Raw genomic sequence first — 27,356 nt, forward strand, 5'->3', positions numbered from 1 at the left:
AGTGGCTAAAAATGTATTTGCACAATTAAGCCACACTTATAAATACATGAATGTCATTGCATTCTATTACAAAATATCAAACCAAGTGGAATTTAGTTTTTAATAAAGATACACTTTTAAATTAAAACATTTTACTAAAAGACATTTTCAAAGAGTTAAAAATGTTTACACTGTTCAAAATTAAGACGAAAGGTATTTAGACACTTTCTAGTTGTCTAACATGCCCATAGTTAATGTATTGAACTACACCTGTGATCAGGCTGTGTACCATCCAATTCCTACTTTGTCTCTCCGACTGCTGACCATGAAGAAGATTCATTGCTTGATGCTCAGAAGATGGCGCATAAATAAACAGAATGGAAACACTACCATTAGCTTTGCAGGTGTTTGTTTGGCAATCATATTGCAGATGATAAACAATGTTATGCAGTGTTAGCGTTTATTTTGCAGTTGAACGATTACAGCATTAACAGAGAGGATCATTTTCCGTGTTGTACACACCGGTCTCTGCATGTAAACAGGTTGTATTATCATGTAAAGTAGTAAGTTTGGCTTAGTGATGCATTTTATTTGCTTAAAAGTGAAGATTTGTACATCTCCCTCGATGCTGCCGAAATGGTAGCTATGGCTTTCCATTCAAGTTTCCAAGTTGGAAGTCCAACTTCAAGAGGTGTTCTTTTTTTTACACTTTTCAAAGTAAGAAGTTAGAAATTCAAACTTTTTATGTTGAATGGAATGCAGTCACTCTGCTAGTTAGAGTATCTGTGTGAATTTTAGGGTGACTGACTTGTTTACATGACATGTTTACATGCACAGCAATATGCTGATAAACAAAAAACTACCAGCTTATTAAAATAATCTGACAACACAAGAAAAACGTGTTTAAATGAGGCTTGAAATAATCAGGTTATTATCTGTTTTTGACATTAAAATGTAAACAGGGATGTGCACAACATGTGCACATTGGATAAACCTGTAAGAACTCTGGTAATGGTGTTTACATGCAACGCAAATTGTGAGTAATGGGAAAAAATCTAGATGTGTCAGTTGGTTTATGCTTAAACCATTTATGATGTTACCCCAATAAATGAAAACCGTGTTTAGGTTTTTGTAATATTTGTTTATATTTTTGGAATGTCAAACTTTTGTCTCCACCTTTTATGTTTGGGTCAAATCTGACCTGGGGGTAAATAATGCTAGTTTTCAGTGCAACTGTGAAGCTTCTCGTGAGTGAAGAATGTCCTCTCTCTCTCATTTTAAAAACATAATAAACATTATCGTTACTTTTACTTTATCAAAATCAGCAAAGTTTTCATCACAAAAGATATGTGCATAAAAATATGAAGGCAAACGTTTTAGAAATGATATTACAAGGTTTCTACTTCCAGATGCACAGAAACTTTCACCAGGAGGCAGTTGACATCTTGTACATTGCATACAACGTATGTACCTATAAAGTATTTATCATGCTGATTATATAGAGGCTTTAGAAAATCATGTATGAAATATGATACGCACAGCTTTATTGGGTTAACATTTGCAGATATTAAACTCACACCTACACATATTGCCAAATCTGTGTGCAGTGTACACACACACACACACACACACACACACACACACACACACACACACACAGTTATTTGTAGTTGTTCAATTACACAATGTTGATTTGACAATGCTGACAATGTATTTACTGTACAATAATATATGTTCTTTTTTGCAATATTCCTGGTTGTAATGTTGCAGAATATTAATCATGATTCTGTTTTTCTTTCAAACCTAATATAGTTTCTAAGTAATATACATATCAGCTTATTTTAAGTACTGTTAATCCTTACAGTAAAGCTAAGGATTTACTGTATATCTACTGTACATGTGTAGTACCACAACTGACATATAGGTGGCGCTCTTTCCAGTTAAAATGCTACTATATAAGCCTGTATTCAGTGTTAAAACATGAAGGTTAGCCTATGCCAATTTTCATGTTCATAATTAATAGATATGTGTGCTGTAAATCTACTGAAAATCTATTGTTCTCTATACGGGCCATTTTTGACCCGAATATCACAGTTGTCATAATTTTTAAACATAACAGAAGGGTTATGCATTATTTATGTAAGATTGTGCATATAAATGGCTCATTGGTTCTCAATCCTAGTTCTTCTGGTATACCCCAGCGCTGCACATTCTGAATGTCTCCTTTATCTAACACAACTGATTAAACTCTTTAGCTTATTAGTAGAGTGATCAATGAAATTAACTAGGTGTGTTAGATAAGGGAAGCAGCTAAACTTTGCAATGCTGAGGAATGCAAGGACCAGGATTGAAAACCACTGCCTGAAAATGACCTTGGGAGCAGTTGGGTTAAAAGACATAAAGTTAGTTCTGAGAAAAGTCTAACATAATTTGCTTAAAGATATCACTTGATTTGATATTTTGTTAAGCAAATATTTTCATAATTTTTAAGTGCCCAAGTACTTTTGGGGGGGCCATTATAACACGCACACTTGCAAATGTAAGACCTATTTTCTCTCTGATGTTCGCACACACTTAACATTTCTTTATCTCTACCTGTCAAAGTTCGTATTGCATAACTCTTTTGTAGCCAGTGTGCAGTGCAGGGTAAATAATTAATGTGCCCCCCTGACTGCTGTAACATTATTTTTCCATTACAGATAAAACCAAACCCAGGGTACAACTAATGAAAAGCACACACCTTTAACACCCAACAACTCCACAAATGTAAGAACCTCACACACAGATGTCTGTAACACACACCTAATAGTTTTACTTAGCTTTAGCATAAACTACAAGATAAACCCTGAGTGATCTTTAGCCTGTGAAAGCTACTAGCAATGGCCTAGCATTAGCCCAAGAGCACGGTTCGCTGGCGAAACTAGGGCAGATTTGATGCTTGGGAGGACATGAGAATGTATTCACTGCGATCACTGCAGCAGCACACTGAGCTAGATACGATCCACTTTAAGAAGAGCTTTTAGAATATCTGACTCTATTTTCAGTTATGACAAAGATTTCCATGCTGTGCATTATTCCTGTTCAGATGTCCTTGAGAAATACAGTGAGATAAAATGAGGCGCTGAGGGAAAGAACTAGTAGGGTGGAATTTAAAAAAGGTGGAATATGTGTTCCTGACATGTGTGTGTGTTAAGGGGTTGACTCTAAGAGAGTTAAAGGGATAGTTCACCCAAATATGACCCTTATGTCATTCCAAACCCATTTGAGTTTCTTTCATTTGAGGCCCTGTTAGCCTCAGTCACCATTCGCTTTAATAATATGGTAAAAAAAATGCAATGAAAGTGAATGCTAACTGAGGCTAACATTCCTCAAATACAATGCTTAACATCTCCTTTTGAGTTTCACTGAGAAAAGAAAGTCATATGGGATAGGAACAACATAAGAGTACATGATGACAGAATGTCCCTTTTTGGGTGAATTATCCATTTAAGTTGTCGCACTCTCACTTAGCGGCATCTGTAATTAAGCCTTAATTAAATATGATTACATAACTCTCTACTGATTAGGGGTACATGTGCACACACACACAAAACACACACACACTTGTCTTGTCCTGATTAGACTTGACAGCTGCAGGGTGTTAGGAGCATGTGTAAAGTATGTGCGATCACAGCCCCAGTGCAGCAGCGGGGGATTTAAAGGCTACTGAGGCACCAATCAACATGGAGATCAATGGATAAACACAAACAAAACACTCTCTTACCCGCATATCATCTTGTAACCACTTAATACCTACCCTGCCACTCAGCACTGGTTCCCTACCAGTCTAGAGTACCCACAATCCTCTCTGTCATCTATGGGTGACTGGATGGAATGTGAACAACTGCACTCCCGCTGCCATGGAGATTCCAAGGGAAGTGCACAAGTGGGTACAGGTGGGAGAGGTAAAGAAAGGTTGCCACTGTCCCCTTGAACACTCTGCTACAAGTCCCTCACAGGCATGCGAGCTTACACGCTTGCAGTGCTCCAAACCTGCCGTTGGCATGGACACCATGCAAGTGTCCATGGAAACCACATTGTCTCTACTAAAATAGCAATAGGAACCCGGAAGCTACTTTTGGACATTTTTTCTAGCAAGCACTACTTCAACCAACCATGCTAACATAAAACTGTATCTGGTTCCTAGATTCCTTACAGATGAACTTTTGGAACCCGTCAGTATTCAAGGACATTTTTTATTGTTCAGTGGTTGCTCTTTTATTGCTCTGGAGACTTAATGGAGTCCTCAGTTGTTTAATCTGAAGGTCAAATATGTAATTTACCTTTAAAATACTTTCTCCTAGCACTTAATATGCAGAGAAAGCTTTAAGTAAGCCACTTTTCTGTGGATTTCTCTGTTTTTAAACACCATGGCTCTCTCAAAACATAGCACTGTTTGAGAATTCCAACCAGCCCAACATAGAAATACTGGCTTAAATAATGGCATGAGTTTGGGGCGGGACTATCGGGTTGTCTGACCAATAGGAGATGGGGGGAGTGTCTGGGAAATCTGTCACTATTTTAGCAATTCTGTTTGGTGTCGCTAGAGGAAAAGAAATTAGACATCTCACCTTTAAAGGAATATTCCAAGTTCAAAACAAGTTAAGCTCAATTAACAGCATTTGTGGCATAATGTTGATTACCACAAAAAATTATTTATACTCGTCCCTCCTTTTCTTAGAAAATGCAAAAATCGAGATTACAGTGAGTCACTTACAATGGAAGTAAATGTGGCCAATTTTTGGAGGGAACCCCTTAAACTTCACCGGCGGGTCCAAAGTGAGGTGCTATATTGGGGAAAAAGTTTATGCTTAAAATGTTAAAGTTTCTGTATACATAAGTCGGTCAAATGAGGTTTCATTTGAAAGCTTAGAATCTGAACTTTCACATTTGCGTTTATATTACATAAAATAACATAATAAGGCCTCAAAAAATTTGTGTTGAATATTAGTGCCCCCTATAGGTAATGGGGTAGAAATAGTTATATAAAATATAAAAGTCCTTCACATACCACCTAAATGGACAAATCATATATTAAATGAATGCTCTCATTCTCATGAATGTACAGTTTCTTTTGTTGCCCTAATACCACAGTTTGAAAGATTTTCAAAAGAATGACAATTTGCAATATGATTTCTGTAAGTCATCAAATACAAATGTCTCTTTTATGTGCCGATCACTGCTGCTGTAAGCCCCAAATAGCTAAAAACTTTATATCTGCTATTACCTTAAGCAGTTTTCTAAAAAATTAGCAATTTTTTCTTGTCTGTGAGCTTGCTTGGCTGAATAATCTAATGTTATAACTGAGATGCCCCAAAAAAAAAAAAAAAAAAAAAAAAAAAAGCCATCCAGCAGGAAAAGCATGCTAAACAAATCATCAGAAAAGTATATTATATATCATCTCAGCTCTCTAATGGCCTTTAGATTCAGCTTCTAGTCCACTCAGAGACCGAGATATTAGATGAAATAATGAGGGTGGTGCATGAACTGAAAATTACTTGGATGAGCACATCTTTGATGGCTAAAATGCGTTAGAGCGCCAACTATATTTCAGATCTGTATATTGTGATGGAAGGTGATAGAGAAAAAAATGTTCTTGTGCTTGCTGCGATCTAGTGGAATGAAATAATAAGAGTGAAAAGAACCAGAATTACATGTTTACAAAGTTAGGAGGGAAAAAAAGATAAAAAACCTTCTGTTTATCATAAGATTATAAACACATACAATATTATTTATGAATAATTGGAGTCTTTTTTATTTGGGGGGATTTCTGAAAAAAAAATTAGACCAATTTTTTGCATTTAGTCCACAGTATGTGTGAATTGTGAGCTTTTAAATTTGAGTGTGAAAAATTGTGGGCGGCAGCCCAAAAATGCACCACAGTTTAAGGGATTTAAGGCAGAAATGTGAAGATTATAATTTTATAAAAGCACTTACATTAATTCTCTGTTAAAACTAATGTATTATTTGAGCTGTAAAGTTGTTTATATCATCATTTTTACAGTCGTTTTAGGGTTTGTTGACATTACATCATCATGGCAACAAAGTTATAAAATTGGCTAAAACTTTCCACAGAAAATGTTAGTAAGCGACTTTATCACATTAAAATCATGTTAACACGCATACCTATTGTTTACCTCTTGTGGCTATACTTTTGAAACAGTGAGTATTTTAATGTTTATGGATTGGCCCATTCACTTCCATTGTAAGTGCCTCATTGGAACCAAAAAAAATAAAAAATTTTAAAGAAAAGGAGGGACGAGTCAGACTTAATGCCACAAATGTTGTCGACTGAGCTTAACTTGTATTGAACCCGGAATGTTCATTTAAGTATCAACTTTGTACAATAGTGTTTGGTCTTGAAAGAATTTGTTGAGTTCACATAACATTTTTTTTTATTTGAATTGCAGACTTTGGTATTTCTGCAAATTTGAGCACAGTTTTAACATTGATGAAATCTCATGAAACTCTAGAGAAGGCACATGTAAGATAACTGGGGTCTTTTTATTATTTCTGTCTAGGAGGAATGAATAATTGAGATATTAATGCAATCTCATTTGTGATTTCTTTCCTGTGGGAAATTATAGTAGTTTAAAGGACATTTCATTGTTGGAAAAGGTCATTCTATTTAAACATGATACCACTAACATGGCCTGTCGTTAACAAGACATTCAAAAAGACTCAAAGCAAAGGCCCAAAGTAATAATGAATAAATACTGTATTCTATAAATATCACATATTCTTCTCTTTTGCACTTTCTCTTATTAAAAAAACAGCTGTTTAGCTTTTTCTGCTGTGTCATTGTATAGCATTATATCTATTTTTCTGACTATAGGCAAAGCATGATGAATCACTGGGTGAAAGGGAGGGCACCAGACAGGTCAGGCCTGTGGGCAAGACATCTAAATCTACAAGAGCATGGTGTGCCTGTGGCCTGTAGATATATAATGGGACACTGTACTGCTTCAAAAGGCAACTATTCAATGACAAAAGCTGCCTGAACCATTTGTCTGACCCATTGATATCATAATCAGCATATATTACTGATATCTAATATTCAAACCTGGAACACAAATATACAAAGATTTAAAGGGAGAAAAATGTATGGCAGTTTTATGAGATCATGCCAGCTCTTAGTTCTGACCCACCCCTCTCATTGAAAATGATTTGTGTTTTAGCAGGTTGCTTTATCCAACTGCGTCCTATGCTATAAATTCCTCCCAGCCCACTGACCGCCCCATCCCACTTCTGCTGCTATCTGTCTGCACATGACTCTCCTCACCTGCTAGAATTCAAACATTTATGGGAATGGATGTTATGTTAAAAATGTATAGTACAAGTTAATCAAGTAAGTAAATAAAATGTGCCCTGCTACTATCACTTAAAAAAATTATTTGTCAGATAACCAAAAAAATTTCCTTCATTTGGTAACATCTAAATCAACTGGTTTTATTCAAGTCTAAATCAAGACTAAATCAACCTGACAAATTACATGGTAACACTTTACAATAAGATTCAATTCGCATAATTGTGCATAATTAACTGTGTATCCATCCATTTTCGGCCCTCTGTCTAGAGAGAGGAAGTACAATAGTTCTGATTCACATCATCCACCATGTGTTTTTAGGTCAGTTTCACGCTTCAAATTTTCAGGCACGCAAACGCACAAAAAAAAAAAAAAAAAAAACCCACTGCTCCAATCTTTGTTGTCGAAAACCATGTCTGCAGTAATAGACTGTCTGTAAGCACTCAAAAACAAGAAAATGATTCCATGTTCTTCCGCTAACTTCCTCCCTCAGGCGCAAAAGCAGCTCACCAGATAACTCGTGCAGAGATGTACCATCGAGGCAGATTTCTGTAGCAATTATAGAGACATACTGCTATAACCAGCTCAAAACAAATTGAGCTATACTGCTATGATTGTGCTGTAACAGCTGTAAGTCTCTTAACATCAAATCTATGGCTTCAGTATGCAGGTTTAAGGAACAGTTTACCACAAAATGAAAAATGTGTCATTATTTACTCATCCTCATTTGACTGTCTTTCATCTGTGAATGTGTATTTTTGAAGAATATCCAACTACAGCACTCTTCTCGATATAATGAAAGTAAATGAGGACTGTTGCTGCTAAGCTCCAAAATATAAAAGTGTTATAAAAGGGGTTCAAATGACTTTTGTGTGAGGAACAGGCCAAAATTAAATAATTATTACCTGAAAATCTATATATTATTCATGATATTCTTAAAAAAATTCACCTTCTGTATTCTATGGAAGAAAGTTAGGACTATGTAGGAGAATGTAAAAAGGGTTTAGAATGACGGTTAAGTAAATTATGACAGAATTTTCATTTTTGGGTGAACTATTCCTTTAAATCAAACTCATCATCTGCAAGAATCATTTGCAGTCCTGGACTATAAGTTCCATCCATGAAATCATACCTGAGAGCGTAATGCAGTATAGGCTTTAAATGAGTACAGGAGAGAAGCCCGGCGTCTTTTAATAGGTTTCAACAGAATGAGGGTTTAGGAAAAGAACGAATAATGTCTGATCTATTTTCACATGCCGTATTATTGACCTACCATAGAGGCAAAAGGGACCAAACTCACAAGGGGCCAATACATATCTGTTTAATCGCGGACAGAGATGTTTAAATATAAAAAATATTGACGAAAATGACCTTTCCATTGCTGGATTAGTTTTGTGTCTGTTTAAATGTCATTCTCTATCTCTCTCTATCTTTGATTGTGTATGTGAGTGAGAAGCAGTCATAGAGGTCAAATGTGTGGAGTGGGTAGTGCACGTGCTCATAACACACATGAGCTGTGGATAATGTAGGATTTTATCACTGCATTTAAAACTAAAAATTATCCTTATGAGACACCTTTTTCGCAGTGTATAATTTCTTTGCCACCAGACCCAAATGAAAAAATAAGTAGATTTTGACATTTTGTAAAGAAAATATGAGTGGTGCTTGTTCATGCACAACCCTCAGGTAAGTGTTTTGGGTGGTTTTTAGCATGTTGTTATGCAGTTGCTTTTTGGCCAAAGTCAAAATAGTACACCAGTCCTCAATAAGCCACATGGTTTTATTCATGTCCGTAGCATAAACACTGCGGACAAATTACGACATGAAACACACATTTTATGTCTCCATTTCTGGTATAGTAGTGCATTGTGTGAACACTCCAAATGGAAAAGCCTTCTACAGCAAAAAGAACTGAGACCATCTCAGGAGGTGTTCACACAGACACACACTGTTAAAGCTGGAGTTTTTAATTTCTGCGACACTAGCACCACCAAACAGAATTGCAAATATAAACCTTGCTTTCAAACATTGAGCAAGCCACTTAAAGGGATAGTTCACCCACAAATGAAAATTCTCTCATCATTTACTCTCCCACATGCCATCCCAGATGTGTGTGACTTTCTTTCTTCTGCTGAACACAAATATTTTTAGAAAAATGTCTCTGTTCTGTAGGTCCATGCAATGCAAATTAATGGTGGCCAGAACTTTGAAGGTCCAAAAAGCACATAAAGGCAGCATAGAAGTAATCAATATGACTCCAGTGGTTAAATCCACGATATGATAGGTGTGGGTGAGAAACAGATCAATATTTAAGTCCTTTTGTACTATAAATCTCCACTTTCACATTCTACTTTTGTTTTTAGCATTTGCATTCTTTGTGCGTATGGCCACCTACTGGGCAGGCAGGAGAATTCATCATAAAAAGGACTAAAATATTGATCTGTTTCTCACCCACACTTATCACATTTGAAGATATGGATGTAACCACTGGCGTTGTATGGATTAATTTTATGCTGCCTTTACGTGCTTTTTGGACCTTCAAAGTTCTGGCCACCATTCACTTGCATTGTAGGGAACTACAGAGCTGAAATATTCTTGTAAAAATCTTTGTTTGTGTTCAGCAGAAGAAAGGAAGTCATACACATCTGGGATGGCATGATGATGATTAAATGAGAGAATCTTAATTTTTAGGTGAACTACCCCTTAAAACAAACACAGCAATTTATATAGCACCACAGAAACATGTTTACAGTTTTGAGGAAATCAGTGTTCATATGGATTACTTATAGTTGTCTCTGCATATTAAGCTGGGTAAAGAGAAAGTATTTAAATCATCGAAAAAGTTACACAGTTCAGTTTTAAAACACGTGAGATGTCATACAGTATTACCTGTCACGCTCATGTCGGTCGTCCTCCGCACCTGGAACCCTCCGAAAACAAGTTCACAGGTGTAGTTGCCAATGTCATCCTCCCTCACTTCCTGTATGGAGAGTGTGTCTGCAGTCTGTAGTACACTGCTCCTCCACTGCTGCACATTACACTCCTGAGAGAAATAATATAGAGATGAAGCTGCACCTTATTGGACACAGTCACCATCTCAAACATGTTTGTGTATTGGGGTAGTTGATGCATAACCTGTCCATGGCCTATTTTTTGCATTTTAATCAAAATCAGGACTTTAGGTTAGAATTTTTCATAAATGTATAGGGGAAAATATCTTGGGTCCCGTAAATGGTCACCGTTTCTACAAGTTTTTCCAATACATTTTTTGCAACCTAGTCTCATAGAATTAAATTTATTATAGTTACACATGTGCAAACTGAGTTTTATGTGCCGCATTCTATTTCGCCTGGTGAAATTAACACTAGAGGTGCTACAACAACTGTGCGTTTTATTCACTTGCACACAAATCACGAGTACAATGGCTGATTATGACATTATAAACATCTTTTTTTGCTCTGTTACTCACACACTGCTATGTTTTAATATCGAAACACTTTTACTCTAATGCATCATTTGAAAAAGAATACATTTTTACACTTGTACACATCAACTGATAGAGTGCTGGACTTTAAACTTGAAAGACAGGCTCAAACCCAGCCAGGCACATAAGCTGACACATGAGATAAAAGTGTCAAAGAAGTGACACAAAATGCCGTTGTTACTTCAGAAAATGTGTTTTTCATGGCGCATTTCCTTTTAGGACACTATCGGTTAGGTTTAGGTGTTGGTTAAGGGTAAGGGTTTGTCTGTTTTGTTCACCTATCATTTGCTTTTAAGACACTTGGTTAAGTTTAGGTTTATGTTTTAGGTTTAGGAGGTATGTTTTACTTATTAAAACCTTCATCTATCATTAAAAAACCTCATCTGATTACGACACCATTTTACTTGTTTAGGCGCCCCTCGCTGGGCATTTCCATGGGAAACTGCAGCAAAACGTGCAATGAAGCACGTAATTTTGTTTTGCAATGTTGCCACGGTCACATGATTTTCATGAGATCAGGCTGGAGTTTTTAAATGTATGAATAAACAAATGAGCAAAATGTTATGCATGTTACACTGCAGGATATTTCAACTTTCCAAAAGTATTGCATGTCAGCTACCTATTTTTATAATGAAAACAAACAAGATCTTACACTGTACCTTGTACCACGTTATCTGCGGCTTTTCTCCAGGCTGAATATAATCCTGGATATCAGGACAGGTGATGTCTTTACTCTTGCCCAGTTCTGCTTTCTCACTGTAGCGCAGTTTTGAGTTATAACAGCCTGCTGTGTCATTATCAGCAACCAACAAAGTCATTGACACCTTCATACAAAACGTGGAATTCCTGTAAAAGAGGGAGTACATAACATATACTGTGCTATCTGCAATTAGATTAACACATTCTCACCCAGTGATATCACTGATCACACATTTGTTATAATCGTATAGAGTTTATAAACTTAACCAATTATACAAAAATAAAACATGTGAAATAGAAGTAAAATCATGTGGGGCTAAAAATTATTTGCTTTTCTTTTGATGGTATACAAATAGAAAATTTATAGAAATTGTTTTCTCAAAGGTTTTAAAGGGTTCTTATGATATCATTTGGTGTCAATGCCTTTTGCACCAAAAACATAAAAAAAAAAAATTCTCCTCTTTTTCTCCCCAATTTGGAATGCCCAATTTCCAATGTGCTCTAAGTCCTCATGGTGGCATAGTGACTCGCCTCAATCTGGGTGGTGGAGGACGAATCTCAGTTGCCTCCGTGTCTGAGACCGTCAGTCCGCGCATCTTATCATGTAGCTTGTCGAGCATGTTACTGTGGAGACATAGCGCATGTGGAGGCTTCACGCTATTCTCCGCAGCATCCACACACAACTCACCACGCGCTCCACTGAGAGCAAACCACATTATAGCGACCACGAGGAGGTTACCCCATGTGACTCTACCCTCCATAGCAACCGGGCCAATTTGGTTGCTTAGGAGACCTGGCTGGAGTCACTCAGCACGCCCTGGATTCGAACTCGCGACTCCAGGGGTGGTAGTCAGTGTCTTTACTCGCTGAGCTACCCAGGCCCCTTGCACCAAAAACATAATTAAGTTTTCATGATCATTTTCCAACCTCTGTCTGAGGGCTGTTTTTTACTGCACTGCCTTTGAGACATATATGCAAACACACTAAGCTGCATTTACATGTTGCGGGCTTGCTACTTGGTTCTGCCCAACCATCATTAACAGCCTCTATGCAAAGCCTGCATTACATTGTGATAGGTTCACAAAACAATCTGAGCTGAAATTTGCTGCACAAACTGTTAGGATCAGACTGAAATAATAAGGGCCTTGTTAAAAATAAATTTCAGGCACTCTTTCCTAACATTAGGATCCTTCTGAAGGATATATGAGAGTGACTACACACTCAGGAACAACACATTGTTTGCCTGACTTTCCCTCATTTTACTCATATCTTTAGTTCTTCTAGTGTTAGGAATAATAGTATCATCACACTTCTAACCTTTACTACCTCAATGTGACTGGGCGGGCCAAGTTTCTGAACACCAAAAATACATCCTGTCTGTCTGTAGGTCATGAAGGATTTAGAATTTAGGAGGTCATGTGCTCATTTATTCATCTGTCTTATGTCAGAAAGTTGCAGAAGTTCGCCAAGAGTTTTTTGGTGGTCTTTCTGGACCAAGGAGAAAGTTTTGAGTTCTTAAAGGTATAATACGTTTTCAGTACATTGAATGATTATTTCAAAAGATTAAGGAAAATTTGATTTCTCATTTTATGACCCATTTAAAGGAGTAGTTCACCCAAAAACGAGAATATGACTTTCTTTCTTATGTGAACCCTAAAAATTTGTATTTATGTATATTTTTTTAAATAACAAAGTGCTAAAATTAAAATATGGTGGCTACGTCAGTAACATCAAACCTCATTGGCTCTTGCGACAAAATGTTTAGTCACGAGATGCGATGAGAACCAATAAGGTTTGATGTTATTGATATAGCCATCATATTTGATTTCAGTGCTTCAATAATAATTTGATTTGAGAGTAAATAACAACTTTAATACATTTGGTTTATTTCACAGAGTATTCGTATAGCTTCAGAAGATTTGGAATATAGTGCATGAGTCATATCGATTACTTTTACTGTTTATATGATGTTTTTTTTGTGTGTGTATTTTTTCGAGTTTGACAGAAGAGTCAAAAATCACTACATGGCAAAAAATCCTGAGAAGACTATTTACCTTTCACCTTTTGTGTTTCATGGAAGATAGAAAGTCATCCGGGTTTTGGAGCAACATTAAGGTGAGTAAATAATTACCAAATTTTCAATTTTGGTTGAACTATACCTTTAATTGTGTTCTCTGTGTGTATGGTGCTTTGAAGATTACAATTTTTTAATTTTTTTTATCTAAGCTCTGTTGGTGTTCACAATGCAAGTGAATGGTGACCAGAACTTTGAAGGTCCAAAAATGACATAAAGGCATCATAAAAGTAATCCATATGATTCCAGTGGTTAAATCCATGTCTTCAGAAGTAATATGATAGGTGTGGGTGAGATACAGATCAATATTTAAGTCATTATTTACTATAAATCTCCACTTTCACTCTCACATTCACCTTCTGGTGTGGAAGTGACTTTCATTTTCACATTCTGCCACTTACTGGTTGGGGCTGGTCAAAGGTGGAGATTTTTTATTTATCTATAGTGATAGATCACGGTTATGCTGCCTTTATATCCTTTTTGGGGTTTCAAAGGTCTGGTCACCATTCACTTGAATTGAAAGGACCAACAGAGCTGAGAGATTCTTCTAAAAATCTTTGTGTTCTGCAGAAGAATGAAAGTCATACACATCTGGGATGGCATGAGGATGAGTAAATGATAAGAGAATTTACATTTTTAGGTGAACTATTAAAGTCTGTCACATGCACGCCCACCATAACACACTTTAACATTGAAGTGTTGCATGTAAATACACACCTCTACACTGATGAATGTGTCTCCATTGAATTTTGAATTTGAGTTAGCTTTGTCCAAGAGCTTTGAGTTTAATAGCTGCTGATAAGATTTGTTGAAATTTGACCTTTTCAATGTAATGACCTCACACCTCCTACTGGGTTACCGTGGTTACAGAGTGCTTGGGGCAGCAACCTGCACTGCACTTGGCTTTTGTAAAATCCATAAAATAAGTTCACAAAAATGAACTATAAGCTCTCTTTCTCTGCCCAATTAGCTGTAAAGCAAATGTTTTAAAACCTAAAAAGAATACAAAAATATCCATTCTCCCATGAAGAATTTCATTGAAAACTGTTGTTTATGGTTTAATCAGCTCAAAGCCAGTCTCAGCAGAGGAAACAGAACAATAACACAACAGTTCTTATTTGTTCCAAAACCTAGTGAGCTGCCTTGCTGTCTTTTGTCTACAAAGGCAGCTCAGCAAACTTATAAGGCAACATCCTAACTGAAATGGATTCTCATAAGTGACTAATTTGAAACATTCTACATAGGCAGTATCTCTGCTTGTCAAACAAATAGCATTCCACATGTGAATAGGGTTGACACTTTTGAAGTTTTAAAATAAGGGGCATTTAAATGAGGGCACCTAACCATATCCTCCACAGTTTTAGCAATAAATGCTAAAAAATTGTATACCCTTTCTTATATGCTTAAATTAGAACTTTCCTGACCCCTGACTTAGAAAAACAATAACAAAAAAAACTAAACATATTTTATATGTTAAAAATATATTTAATTTTATCTTTTTGATTATTTGTCTCCTTTATCTTATTTATGTATACATTTTGGTTGGTTTATACGTATTTATTTTTTCTTCCTTCACCTGTACTTGTCATTATGACTCAGTGATTGTATTCATACATTGTTTGATCTTATTGAACATTTATATAGAAAAAAATCCACAGTTTTAGCAACATTTGTGGACTTTTCGGACAGTCCTTTACCAGCCATAGGCACATTTTCCAACTTATATAAATGTTAAATTTGCGATCTATAACGATTTCACTGTGACGCCATCTGACCAGCTTAAATACGGGACAAATCATGTCCCATATTGATTCGATACGGAACACATAATTTTATCTTAAAATACGGGAAGATCCCGTATTTTACGGGACGGGTGGCAACCCTACAAGTGAAATGCACAGGAGGAGACTCAACCAACAATTGAGACTGGTGTTAGCATGTTGCTAAGCTAATGACACATAGTCTAACAAGCATTAAAACACACAGTACACACAATTTTGAGTGAAATAGTACTTTATTAATTAGACTGGACAGTTTGTAATCAATACCTTTTGTTATTATATTAAATACAGAATAATTTTACTATTAATTGATATTTCTCTTGACTTGTATACCATCTTAGGTGATATATTCACTAAGCTTGGCACTATGCATTCTGGAATTAGAAATGCAGGGGCCTCAAGATGCATTTTTATATTGACACAATGTCTTAAAAATATGGTGCTCATGGTGCAAGATACTGAAAAAGCACCAAGATGTATTGCAGTGGTCAAAGGTGTACATCCAACGCCAAGATAGACCAACAACTAAATAATAGTGCAGATGGATGAAAGAACACATCCTGTGAGAACAGCCCCATTTGATTTGGCCAAAAGAAGGAAACTATAAACTACTTGCCTACTTTTTGGAACAATCTTGGTATCAGGAGTTGTCAAGCTACAGTCTTTATCTGTCTGTTCAAGTATTCATAACACAACACGTAACTGAATAGTTGAAGGACGTCTGCTGAGGAAATTTTAAATACTTGTTGCGTCTCACCTCTGTCTTTTGGATCATGTGCACAACGGCAAGGTCAGTTGTGGTCAGATTAACATGTATAAATGCTGAATGAAGCCGAGCTTCAATCGCATGATCTACTGTAGGTCTGTTAGTCCGACTTCACAAAAATTGTTAGACTAAATCGTTTATATGACATTTTAAAAAGACAAATTGTTGTTTTATTCTGACTGAAATCAACTTTGTAATGTAAATGTACTGCGTGATGCCTTAAAATGCTGTCTAGGTAGGCAGCTCACTAGGTTTTGAAAAAGAGTTTATGTCTTAGTTTACATGGTCTTTTTGAGTACATGTAATAAAACTAAAACTAAAACAAAACAACAACAACATTGCAAGATGAAAGTTTATTTTTGTACAATGGGAATGCAATGAATTAGCAGTATATTATTTCCTCATGTCTTTCTTTCTGTCTGTCTGACTACCATGCATACACACACAAAGACAGACATTCTGTGATGAAAAAGTGAATATGATGAGTAGATTATATGTTCTGACCTCAAGTCAGTTGGAACCTGAGCAAATGAGGACCCTTGAGAGTTGCCTGGCTGTTTAATATGTGTGACAGTGGCCCGCGGCATTATAGGAGAGTGTCGGAGTGTCAGTGTTTGATTGATGGATGACAGAACATTTCACTGTCCACTGCCGTCTCACTGATTTCACATCCACTTCTACTGTCCATGAGAAGTTTTGGATACAAACATCAACTCTCCAGTGTAATTAATGAAAACTAAAATAAAAAACTTTTTTATTAACTGAAATAAATATAAGAACAAACATTATTGGAAAAACTGAAACTAAGCTAAACTACATTGCCATGATATTGCCATTGCCAAAATAAATAAAAAAAAAAGTTAAAAAAAAAAGTTTTAGTTTTTGATACACAGTTTATTAAAAATAATGGACAAAAAATTGACAGATGACCTTCACAACCTATATTAAACATGAACATGCCACTAGATAAGCGATAATACTAGACAGCCATGAGAAATTGAATACCAGTTAACTTTGGCAGCCCTTAAATATTAAACCAGAAAATAAAAACTAAATATACTGGAAAAATAAAATAAAACTAAACAAAGTAGAAAACACTGGAAAACCTAAACCTTACATGCATAGAGTGAAAACTAATGAAAGATTATCTAAATTGAAAAAAAAAAAGAAGAAAATAAAAACGGTAATAATAATTCATGCAGACGCAAACACACGTACACACACACAATTTTTTCTAAGCATGCCACTTTTCTTTGAAAGGCTTTGAAAGACAATCAAAAACATCAAAGAAGGAAGTTAAACATGTTACACAATCCAACTAATGTGTCAGAGGCAGAGAGAGTGTTTGTGTGTGTCTCTCTGGATATCTAAGCATGTGAGTGTTCATGCATACACATGTGCTTCCTGTACATGTTTTTGTGCCCTTCTCTCACCTCAGCACGCAGGAATAAAGACCACCGTCCTGCAGCTCGGCTGGTCGAAACCAGATAGCGTCTTCCTCCTTGCTCATGCGTACCCCGTCAAAGGAGATGGGTTCCTCGAAGTCACCATGACCCAGCCCAGAACTCCGGTACCACATCAGACTTAGTCCAATGCTCTGGGCCTGGCTGTAATTGGCTCTGATATAACCATAAAACAGAGCACACTTTATCCGCACTGGCTCCCCGTGTAATACTCGGTATTTCAGATAGTCCACGGACCAATCAGTGCAACCGTCCACTGCAAAGAGAAATGGAAAGAAAGATATATTAGTATCATCACCTTTATAAATTGGCAAAGTTTTGGATTAAATGTCACCTCTAGCAATTCAGCAAAATATCATGTTTTATGTTTGACATGGGTTTCAAATCTTATAATGCATATTGCACACAAAACTGGAAAGCACATTCGCAATCTAGCAAGCTCTAATCTGATTGGCTGACTTAATGCAACTTCCGAGAGTAAGATCACATAGGGTTTTTATCAGTCTGCCTGAATACAGAGTTGTGTTTAAAAGATACCAGGTTGATACAACAAGCATTTTTGTGGATTAAATCATCACTGGATATTTCCAGGTTGGTGGCAAAAAATATTTTAAAAATATTTAAAATTAGTTTGAGATACTTAAGAGCAAGTTAACTAGATATCCAGGAGCAAAACTGAATATTTGCCTTTGTTTTCTGAGTTAAATCTGTGAATAGGGATGTCAGAAGTACTTTGGAACCTAGCTGACACTATCATTAAAATCCCTTAAACTCTATGTCCAAAGGAGTATATCGCGAAAAAAGTTTACACTTAAAACATTAAAGTCATACGAGGTATCATTTGAAAGCTAAGTATCTGAACTTTTCAGAGATATTTATGTTACTTAAAATAACAAAATAAGGCCACAAAACACTCGCACTGAAAATTAGCACCCCCAGAGGTAATGGGGTTGAAATAGTTATATAAACATAAAAGTCCTTTGCATAGCACATAAATGGACAAGTCATATATCAAATGAAAGCTCTCAATCTCAGGAATTGTATAGTTAATTTTGTTGCTCTAACACCACAGTTCAAAGATTTTCAAAAGAATCAGAAGTGAAATATTATTTCTGTAAGTCATCGAATACAAACGTCCCTTTTATGCTCCGATAACTTCTGCTGTAAGCCCCAAATAGCTAATATCTGCTTTTACCTTAGGAAGTTCTCTAAACAAATTAGCCATTGTTTACTTGTCTGTGAGCTTGCTTGGCTGAATAATCCAATGTTATATCTTAGATGTCCAGAACAAAATATGCCATCCAGAAGGAAAAGTATGCAAAACAAATCATCAGAAAATATGTTTTTGTCTACTGATGATAAAATGGGGAGGGGAGGATCCAGCTTTCTAATGACACCTCGATTGAGCTTCTAGTCCACTCAGAGGCCGAGATATTCAATGAATCAACAAAGGGTGGTGCTTGAACTGAAAATTAGACTGAATTTCTATGAACGAGCACATCTGCGAGGGCTAAAATGCGTTAGAGCACCACCTACATTTCAGATCTGTATATTGTGATGGAATGTGATAGAGAATTTTTTTTCTAGTGCTTTCTGCCACCTAGTGGAATAAAATGAGACATTTCAAAGTGATTGAGTGAACAGAACCAGAATTACATGTTTACAAAGTTAGGACAAATAAATCTTTTTTTTTTTTTGTTTTTTTTAATCAGTTTATCATAAGATTATACACACATACAATTTTATTTATGAATAATTGGAGTCTTTTTTTTTTATTTATTGGGGCGGTTCTCTGAAAAATGAGACCAAATTTTGCAATTAGTCCACAGTATGTGTGAATGGTGAGCTTATAAATTTGAGTGTGAAAAATTGTGGACAACAGCCCAAATATTTAAAATTAAAAGAGTTTTAGGGGTAAAAAAGATGTAATGATACTAGACTTTCTGCAGAACCGGTGGTACCGAGTACAAACTCATTTAAGTACATGCGCACCTCATTTCGGTACCTCTGCTCGCAGTTATGCTGATACACACCTAAGCGGTCAAAAACACTTGAAAAATTTTTTCAAAATACTGGTGAGGTATGAATATAAAACAATCAGTTAGCAGCGGGACAAAAAAAGCTTTGTTTTCACTTTAATTACTGACTGTTTACCTGTCTATAATAATTACTTGAGAACATGAAACAATATTTGCTATCAAATTAGATAATAATAATAAAAAAACTTTTTTAATTTTTGCTGTGTTATCACAATTGGTATTGAGAATCGAGAAATTTCTCTAGTATTGGTACAGAGTACTTACATTTTTAACCCTATTTCTGAAAAAGTATTTTGGTTAAGACATAAATTCTCATCAGTCTATACACATTTTCATTATTTTTAAGGTGATTTCAGTACTGTTCACTGTTCTGCCATCAGTGGAGTAAAAATCGTATGTTGTGGACTGGACCTTTTGCCAATTAGTCAAAGTTTTGGCTATGCAAGACTAGGTTTTGAATAACATAAAGGGGGTAAATTATAACAGAATTTTCATTTTTGGGTGAACTATCCCTTTAACTATCCCATATGACTTAATCCATAAACACTTTCTACATCAGATCAAGGAGGTTCAATTAATAATCATTCATTTACCCCAGTGTAGCATAAAGCTTTAGATACAAACACACAAATATGTCGCTGTGATAAAAGGCAAATTCTATTCCATTGAAATGCAGATTTGTTTTTTGTTTTTTTGGACAGAAAATTTCATAATTATTGAGATGTTAAGCAAACATGAGTCATAGCTCATTTTAAAGCTTAGTTGATATAGAGAAGTTAACCCCTGCAACTAATTATACACTAACTAATTACATTTCATTGTTGTAATTAACTGCTGTGTTTTATAATGTTTGCATATTCGTGAACGTGTGCGTGTTGGAGATTGTTATGCGCATGTGTGTGCGCGCTCAGGAGATGACATAAGCTTGTAATAGAAGCACTTAATTGCTTTCTGAAACTCTGGAGATGAAGAATTTTGAGCTATTAAAATCTGATAGGACTGTCATATGATCTACAACACTGTACTGTTTATATTTAAGATATAACAAGCAAACCCTAAATGGGCCTTCTAACTTAAACAATGAGATTTAGTAAAGTGCCCCTAACAAATCAGCATTTTATTTAAGTTTATTAAATAATCTGAGATGGCATTTGTGGCCTTAAGTTGATAGTGAAGGCCAATTAAAGAAATAATTCACCTCAAATGAAAATAATTTACTCAACCTCAGAAGCAAAGATTATCAGTAAAAAACAACTTTTGGTCTGTTCCCCAAACAAAGCTATCATACAGCTTCAGAATACTTGGAATATAGCACATGAGTCGTATGGACTACTTTTATGATACTTTTATGGTCTTTTTTTGTTCTTTTTGGAGCTTGACAGTATAAAACACCATCCACTTACCATCCACTCAAACATTTTGCCTAACATCCTTTGTGTTTCAACAAAGAAAATAATACAGGTTTAGAACAAAATTCATTTGTGCTTAATTGTCATTCTCATTACAGTAATTACTCATATCTGTATGTTTCACTTTTTAGCTTGTTTTTAATTCCCATTCTCACAGGTGATTCTCATTAGATTCTCATTACTTTACGACACTAATGAAAATCATCAGGTCTGGACACAATAATTTGTTTCCCACTTAAAATCAGCATTAAGTAAATCCAGTACAATATTACCATGATGCATACTTACAACTTTAGTTTACAAATGTGCTTTGTGATTTACATTTTTATTTTTTTTAATTTAAATTACAGTATGTGAATGGCTTTCTGAGATGTCTTTCCTAAATTATGACTCTATTTCAGAAAAGAAAAGCTCTTGTCACTGAACACAACCCTCTCTGTTCCTGCACAACTGCATTGCCCTTGACCAAATTTACAAACGGCTAAATCTGTCACTGTAATAACTTTTCAATTGTTTTCAAATGAAATGAAAACCCATTACAGAACATTTTCTCCCCACTGTGGAGGACAGCACATTCACTCATTATTTCGTTTTCCGCTAAAAGGTATAGGAAATAAATGGCATAAACTGTGCAAAAATGCTTAGTGACATATTGTTCATGTAAAATATGCAACCCTCAAGAAGTTTCTGTTAACATTATACTGAAGTGGGACAAACATCACTTATGAAAACGCTGAGGCAATAGAGGGTAGTTTGTTGAATCTTAATACGATTTAGTGAATAAAAAGATTTGATGACACATGCAAGATGGCATAATTTTCAACACTATATGCCAAATCAATTACATGTAATGTGACAATTACATCACCCCTCTCTCCAAATCCATCTCTCCCTGTTTTCCTGCCGTTTTGTCTTGCATCTGTCTTGCATCATTGTGCTGTAACAGTACTATCTGAAATGACTCCAGTAAACTCTGTTAACCTCTTCAGGTGTCAGCACACCCTGCTCTACATCAGTCCTTGTGCTGCAGTTCTGCTGCTGTCCGTGGTGCTGAAGTCCAGCTGCTTCGTTTAATAACCTTTTGATGCATGAATGAATAAATCTTATAAAAACAACAACAATAATATCTCTTTGTTCTTAAAAACAAGAATATAATCATTCCCATTAATGTTTTTAATTATGTATTTTGAAAAAGTGGCTCCATACATTTTTTAGACCAATGTAAGCCAATGGAAATTTGTAGGTAAGCATGTGTAAAGAATGTGCCCTTTTAAAACCATTAACCTACATCTATTGTTGTGAACTTAAAAATATAGCATACTATCATAAATACTGATCCCACCCTGTGCAGAAAGTATAACAGACTATGTCAGTCTCTGAAGTGTCTGAATGACTGAAGAAAGGCTGCAGGTGTGTAGGCAACCGACCTATCACCACCACCTAATCAACCTACAAACTGTTTACTTTTAGTTTACTATGCATATTAAGCTGGAATACGAGAAGGGATTTTAACACTGAAAAAAATGATACACATCAGCTTGTAGTGAACATCATGGATCAGAGGGTTAAATCTAGGGGGCTGCGACTCATCACACTAATAACACAATCAAGGAGAGTTGAGGCAATTACACAATCTGTCATATTAAACCTGAACACAGTCATCCAATACACTCCAGGGGTACAAGCCCATACGGTCTGTGGCTCTCAAATGCGCACATGCAAACACATGGTTAGCTTTGGTTGGCTGCACATTATGCAACCATTTCCAGATGTATGAGGGCTGCGATATGTAGAGACAAGCCTCTGGCAATGTAGAGATAAGTAGAGACAAGCTCTAATATCAGGTACGATTTAAATGGCATCCCACTGCTACATAGGAAACTCTGACCTTTTTTTGTAAGCAAGAGAGAGAAAGTATGAGAAAAGGAATCGGAGAGAAAGATGTTTCATCAACAGTATATCTCCAGCAAAGACCTATATTTCTTTGACCAAGCGATGCTAACAAGCTAAGCTTCCCTGAGGTATTCCGGGTAACAGATAAAAGAAACTAAATGGAATCAAGCTGGAATCAACTGCATTATATTCTCCCTACCACCCTCTCTCTGAACACTCATATCACTTGCACACCTGAATCCTGCCTCTCTTTCCTACATTCATTTCACAAATGTATCCCATCATCCCCAGCTTCTCTGCATGTACAAGCTTCTTTCCCTCTGCATTCCCCATTCTCTTTTCATACTCTCATCTACCCCCACCCCATCTATCTATCCTGTTTTTCACTGCTAAATGAACGATAACGAGGTCGGTTGTCTCTGGAGTGAGGTCCCTTATGTAAGCCTATAAAACATTCACATGTTCTCAATCCTGCGCAACCTACTGCACTAAAATAGTCAGAGAAAAACAGGAGGTTGAGAAAAAGAACGAGAAGTTGATTGAACATGCTCTCTCTCTGCTCTCCTTCCTTCCCATTGTGCAAGATAAAACATCCAGCTTACAAATCATTAAGATTTTGGATGCATTTCATTCAAATTGTGGCTGAATCACACACACACACACACACACACACACACACACACACACACACACACGTTGGTGCAGCTATCATTACGAGGACTCATTAGACATAATGATTTTCATACTGTACGAACTATAGATTCTATCCCCTAACCCTACACCTAAACCTAACCCTCACAGAAACCTTTTTGCATTTTTACATTTTCAAAAAAAACATTGTTTAGTATGTTTTTTAAGCAATTTGAATTATGGGGACACTAGAAATGTCCTCATAAACCACATTTATAGCATGTAATTAGCAGTTTGTAACCTAAAAAAATGTCCTCGTAAACCACCTGTACCTGAGCACTTTCATTTCTCTCAAGCCCTGTGTGTCAGTTTGTATGTTCACACTGCTGCTGAATGTGACCCCAGTCCCCCCCTAGCCAACTAGCCATTTTGTGTCTTGTTTATTTCAAGCATCGGTCACATTACACAGCTGATCATGACGTCTACCAATACAATTAGACAAATTTCCCAAAAGCATCGTTATCCAACTATGGTTGCAAGTTCCATCGTTAGCAACATAGTTAAACAATTTGGTGTTTCACTAAACCATAGTTCCAATGAACATTCACAAACAGCAACCCAAAGTTGTGTGGTTGGAACTACAGCTCTTACCTGTGGTTAGAAGCATAGTTTCTTGTTAGTTTGCTGTGTGGACATAATTAGACTTCCACTTCACTGCCTTTTTCATGCATCGATAATCAGAAGATTTTTCCAATGATTATATAATGACGATATATCTCGGGATTTTTTTCAGATATAAATAGGGCTGCTCATTCCACAACAGTATTTGTCTCTTCAGGCATATTTCTCAACACAAATTTAATAAAGTGTGAGCGGCAGGGTAAATCAAAGGGCGTCTGGCGGACGACATGGCACTTCTAAAATTCAAAACAATTATTTATTTTCTACAAAAGATTTGCACACACCACCAACGCTCGTTGTCTACATTCTGAAGTGCCACAGAGTGCAACTCGCATAGTTTTCCATTAAATTAAACCCAAATCATTATCAGTGGATAAAGATTATTTACTCTAGCCATCAATGGATATATTATTTACATCTTTCATGTAGCCTACAAAATTTATTTTCAGTTACAAGTATGCTGTTTTGTGGTTAGCTTGAAGAAAGACCTACATACAGAGAAATTGCATAATAAACATTGCCATTTCTAATCGTTCAGTTTGCGCTGTTACACCAGTTTCACTTACTTGCAAACTCATCAACGTCACTTTGTTCATTCTTGAAGTACCACCACAAATTGTAACTTTGGAATACCATCTCCTGTGCCACTTCAACTCTTCCTCAATGTGTGTGTGATCGTGACCGTGACCGTCTTCAGTAAATGTTATATCTTCCTCTTGTGGTCTCCCAACTCTATTATGCCAGACTGTTAAACAGGCTAACTGAGTGTATTGGAAAGCACGCAAATTGGGCTTCTAATTTAAATGTCGGCTAATTTTAATATATCGATGCCTCAAAAATATATAGATAAAATAACATGCCTATCAATAATCGATATTTTATGACATCCATAATAAACACGAATGTAACCGTTTATGGAATTAAAGGCTGCTAAGAGAAAGCGCTTTATTACACACAGTTTCTGTCGGAGAACACGTCTTTTGTGTGTTTATGTTAATGCATAAGTGAAGTTCTTATATGTTTTTGGAGAGTGCGCATATGCATATGTGCTCAAGTGCATCGGGGGAACCCCGAAGTCTGATGTAGAGGGAAACCTCGCTATTGCAGCGCAATCATCTGTCGCATTTATATCATGCACATGGCTTTTGTGTCTTCAGAAGCTTTTGTGCACTAAACGGCTTTCTGGTGTATGTGTAAATGAGCTTTTATAATTTAATATTCACAGAAGTTATTACTCCACCCCCTGCGTAATATCATTAAGGACAGCTCTGTGCAACATAGTTGCTACGGTTTCGGGACAGTCATGACTAGCTAGTTAATTTCTCCAACGATAAATTGTACTATGGTGATTAAGCAGTCAGGTACCTCGTTGTACGAGAAACGCACCCCAGAGTGGTTCTTTTTAAGTCTACCATTCATTAATTCTCTTAGCTTCCTTTCCAATGCATGGCTGCAGGCTGCACTTAACACTCTCCTCCATCCCCAGCTCCACTCCTTTAATTGATTTGTTGCTTTCCCCGCTCTGTTCATGCATGATTGCATGGATAGATGGGGAGTTTGCCCAGAACATAACCATACCGCCAACAACAACAAATTGTTTCAATTGTCACAAGTCAATAAAAGTATTAATTTGACAGAAGTGGCCCTGACTTAAAGAACTGCTTTAAAAGCCTGCAGTCTCATGCCTATGGCTGAATCTGATATTAAGTATTGTTGATATTTAGTACAACAGCACTCTTGCTCTTGTAATATTGCTTAAATATCTCAGAGGAAAGAAAATGGTTTTTGTTAAACCATTTCAAGTAGTCTGTAAGGGCAAGCAAAATGCCACACTGAAACTGTGAAAACATTTTAGAGAGGATGAATTATGGCTCTGGCCTTGAGACAGATATTACATTTCTAGTCCAGTTGAGTTTTCGCTCATCTGGAGAGTCATTAGTAAAAATGAGTCATTTGTGGTGAGGAATTTACACATTAAATTGCTTTGTTTATTAATATGAAATTGAATACAAAGAGATTAGCTTTCCCCTCACTGTGTGCTTGCTCTAAGAGGTTTTTATTTGTTTGTGTCTGTCCCCTATGTAAGGTACTAATGAACACTTGACAGTTTGAAGCTCCAACTGTCTTGAGCAATACCATGTTTATGTGTATGCATATGAGGGTTAAACACACAAACCTCACTGAGGTTAACATGCTTTTAGCTGTTGGTAAAAGGTTGTTTGGCTTCTTTCGCTGTGAGGTGTGTTCAGTGGAAAGACTGATAGGCTTTGTGTTCAGTGATCCGACCACTGGGGAGTGTCACTGGCCAAGATTACCTCTAATCCACCATGATCCAACGCCTCAACACACACACCAACAACAATAACCTCTCTCTACATAACCTCTCTACCAGTGTTGGGTAAATTACTCTAAAAAAGTAATTAATTACTAACTACTAATGACATCTTCTACAGTGTAATTAGATTACTGTACTAATTACTCTGTCTGAAAAGTAAATGCATTACTTATTACTATATTACTTTCTAAAACCCAAATCAACCTCGACCAGATGAAAAATATAAGTATAGACATGAAATTCTATTTCATCGTGCTTCCTGACTCCTCCTCCATGTGACACATGAACTTACCAACAGGCTTACGTCATCCCTCTCATGAGCGCACGTCACAGAGATGTACGGAAGCGAACATTTGTAGTTAAAAGGTATATAGGTATTGTTTTGTTTCTCAAAATAATCAATCATTTGCATTCAGAAGAACTTTATTTGTCTACTGGAGTTGTGTGGATTATTTTGATGCACCCTAAATATGCATTTTGGACCGTCAAAAAATGGAGTACATTCACTTGCATTTTTTAGAGGAAGAGGCCTGAAATGTAATCCTAAAAGTCTTAAATTCTGTTTTGATGAAGAAAGAAACTCAGATACATCTTGGATGGCCTGAGAGTGAATAAATTATCAGCAAATTTTCATTTTTGGGTGAATTATTCCTTTAAGGTTCTATGACGAGTCAAATGTTTTCACCATTTCACCATATAACTTTTTTCTACAAGTACAAATACACTATTGTCTCAATTAATATGAGGTCCCAGAAACTGCAAGTATAATAAGTACAGT

The 27,356-nt window shown here is 36.2% G+C and overlaps 1 protein-coding gene across 4 annotated transcripts in view; it reads right to left on the reverse strand.

The window, feature by feature from the left end:
• Positions 1 to 27,356, reverse strand: part of LOC127446798 (interleukin-1 receptor accessory protein-like 1-A) — a 146,890-nt gene that overhangs the window by 45,920 nt on the left and 73,614 nt on the right. For 2 of the 4 annotated variants that reach the window (XM_051708018.1, XM_051708016.1), the window contains exons 3-6: positions 17,562 to 17,847; positions 11,468 to 11,654; positions 10,214 to 10,367; positions 250 to 321 (exon numbers count right to left, since the gene is read on the reverse strand). In XM_051708018.1, the coding sequence (XP_051563978.1) occupies positions 250 to 321; positions 10,214 to 10,367; positions 11,468 to 11,654; positions 17,562 to 17,847 (699 nt within the window). The remainder of the gene's footprint in view (positions 1 to 249; positions 322 to 10,213; positions 10,368 to 11,467; positions 11,655 to 17,561; positions 17,848 to 27,356) is intronic. The other 2 variants (XM_051708020.1, XM_051708019.1) reach the window with 1 other exon arrangement.

The sequence above is a fragment of the Myxocyprinus asiaticus genome, chromosome 10 (assembly GCF_019703515.2).
Source record: "Myxocyprinus asiaticus isolate MX2 ecotype Aquarium Trade chromosome 10, UBuf_Myxa_2, whole genome shotgun sequence".
Lineage (NCBI taxonomy): Eukaryota > Metazoa > Chordata > Actinopteri > Cypriniformes > Catostomidae > Myxocyprinus > Myxocyprinus asiaticus.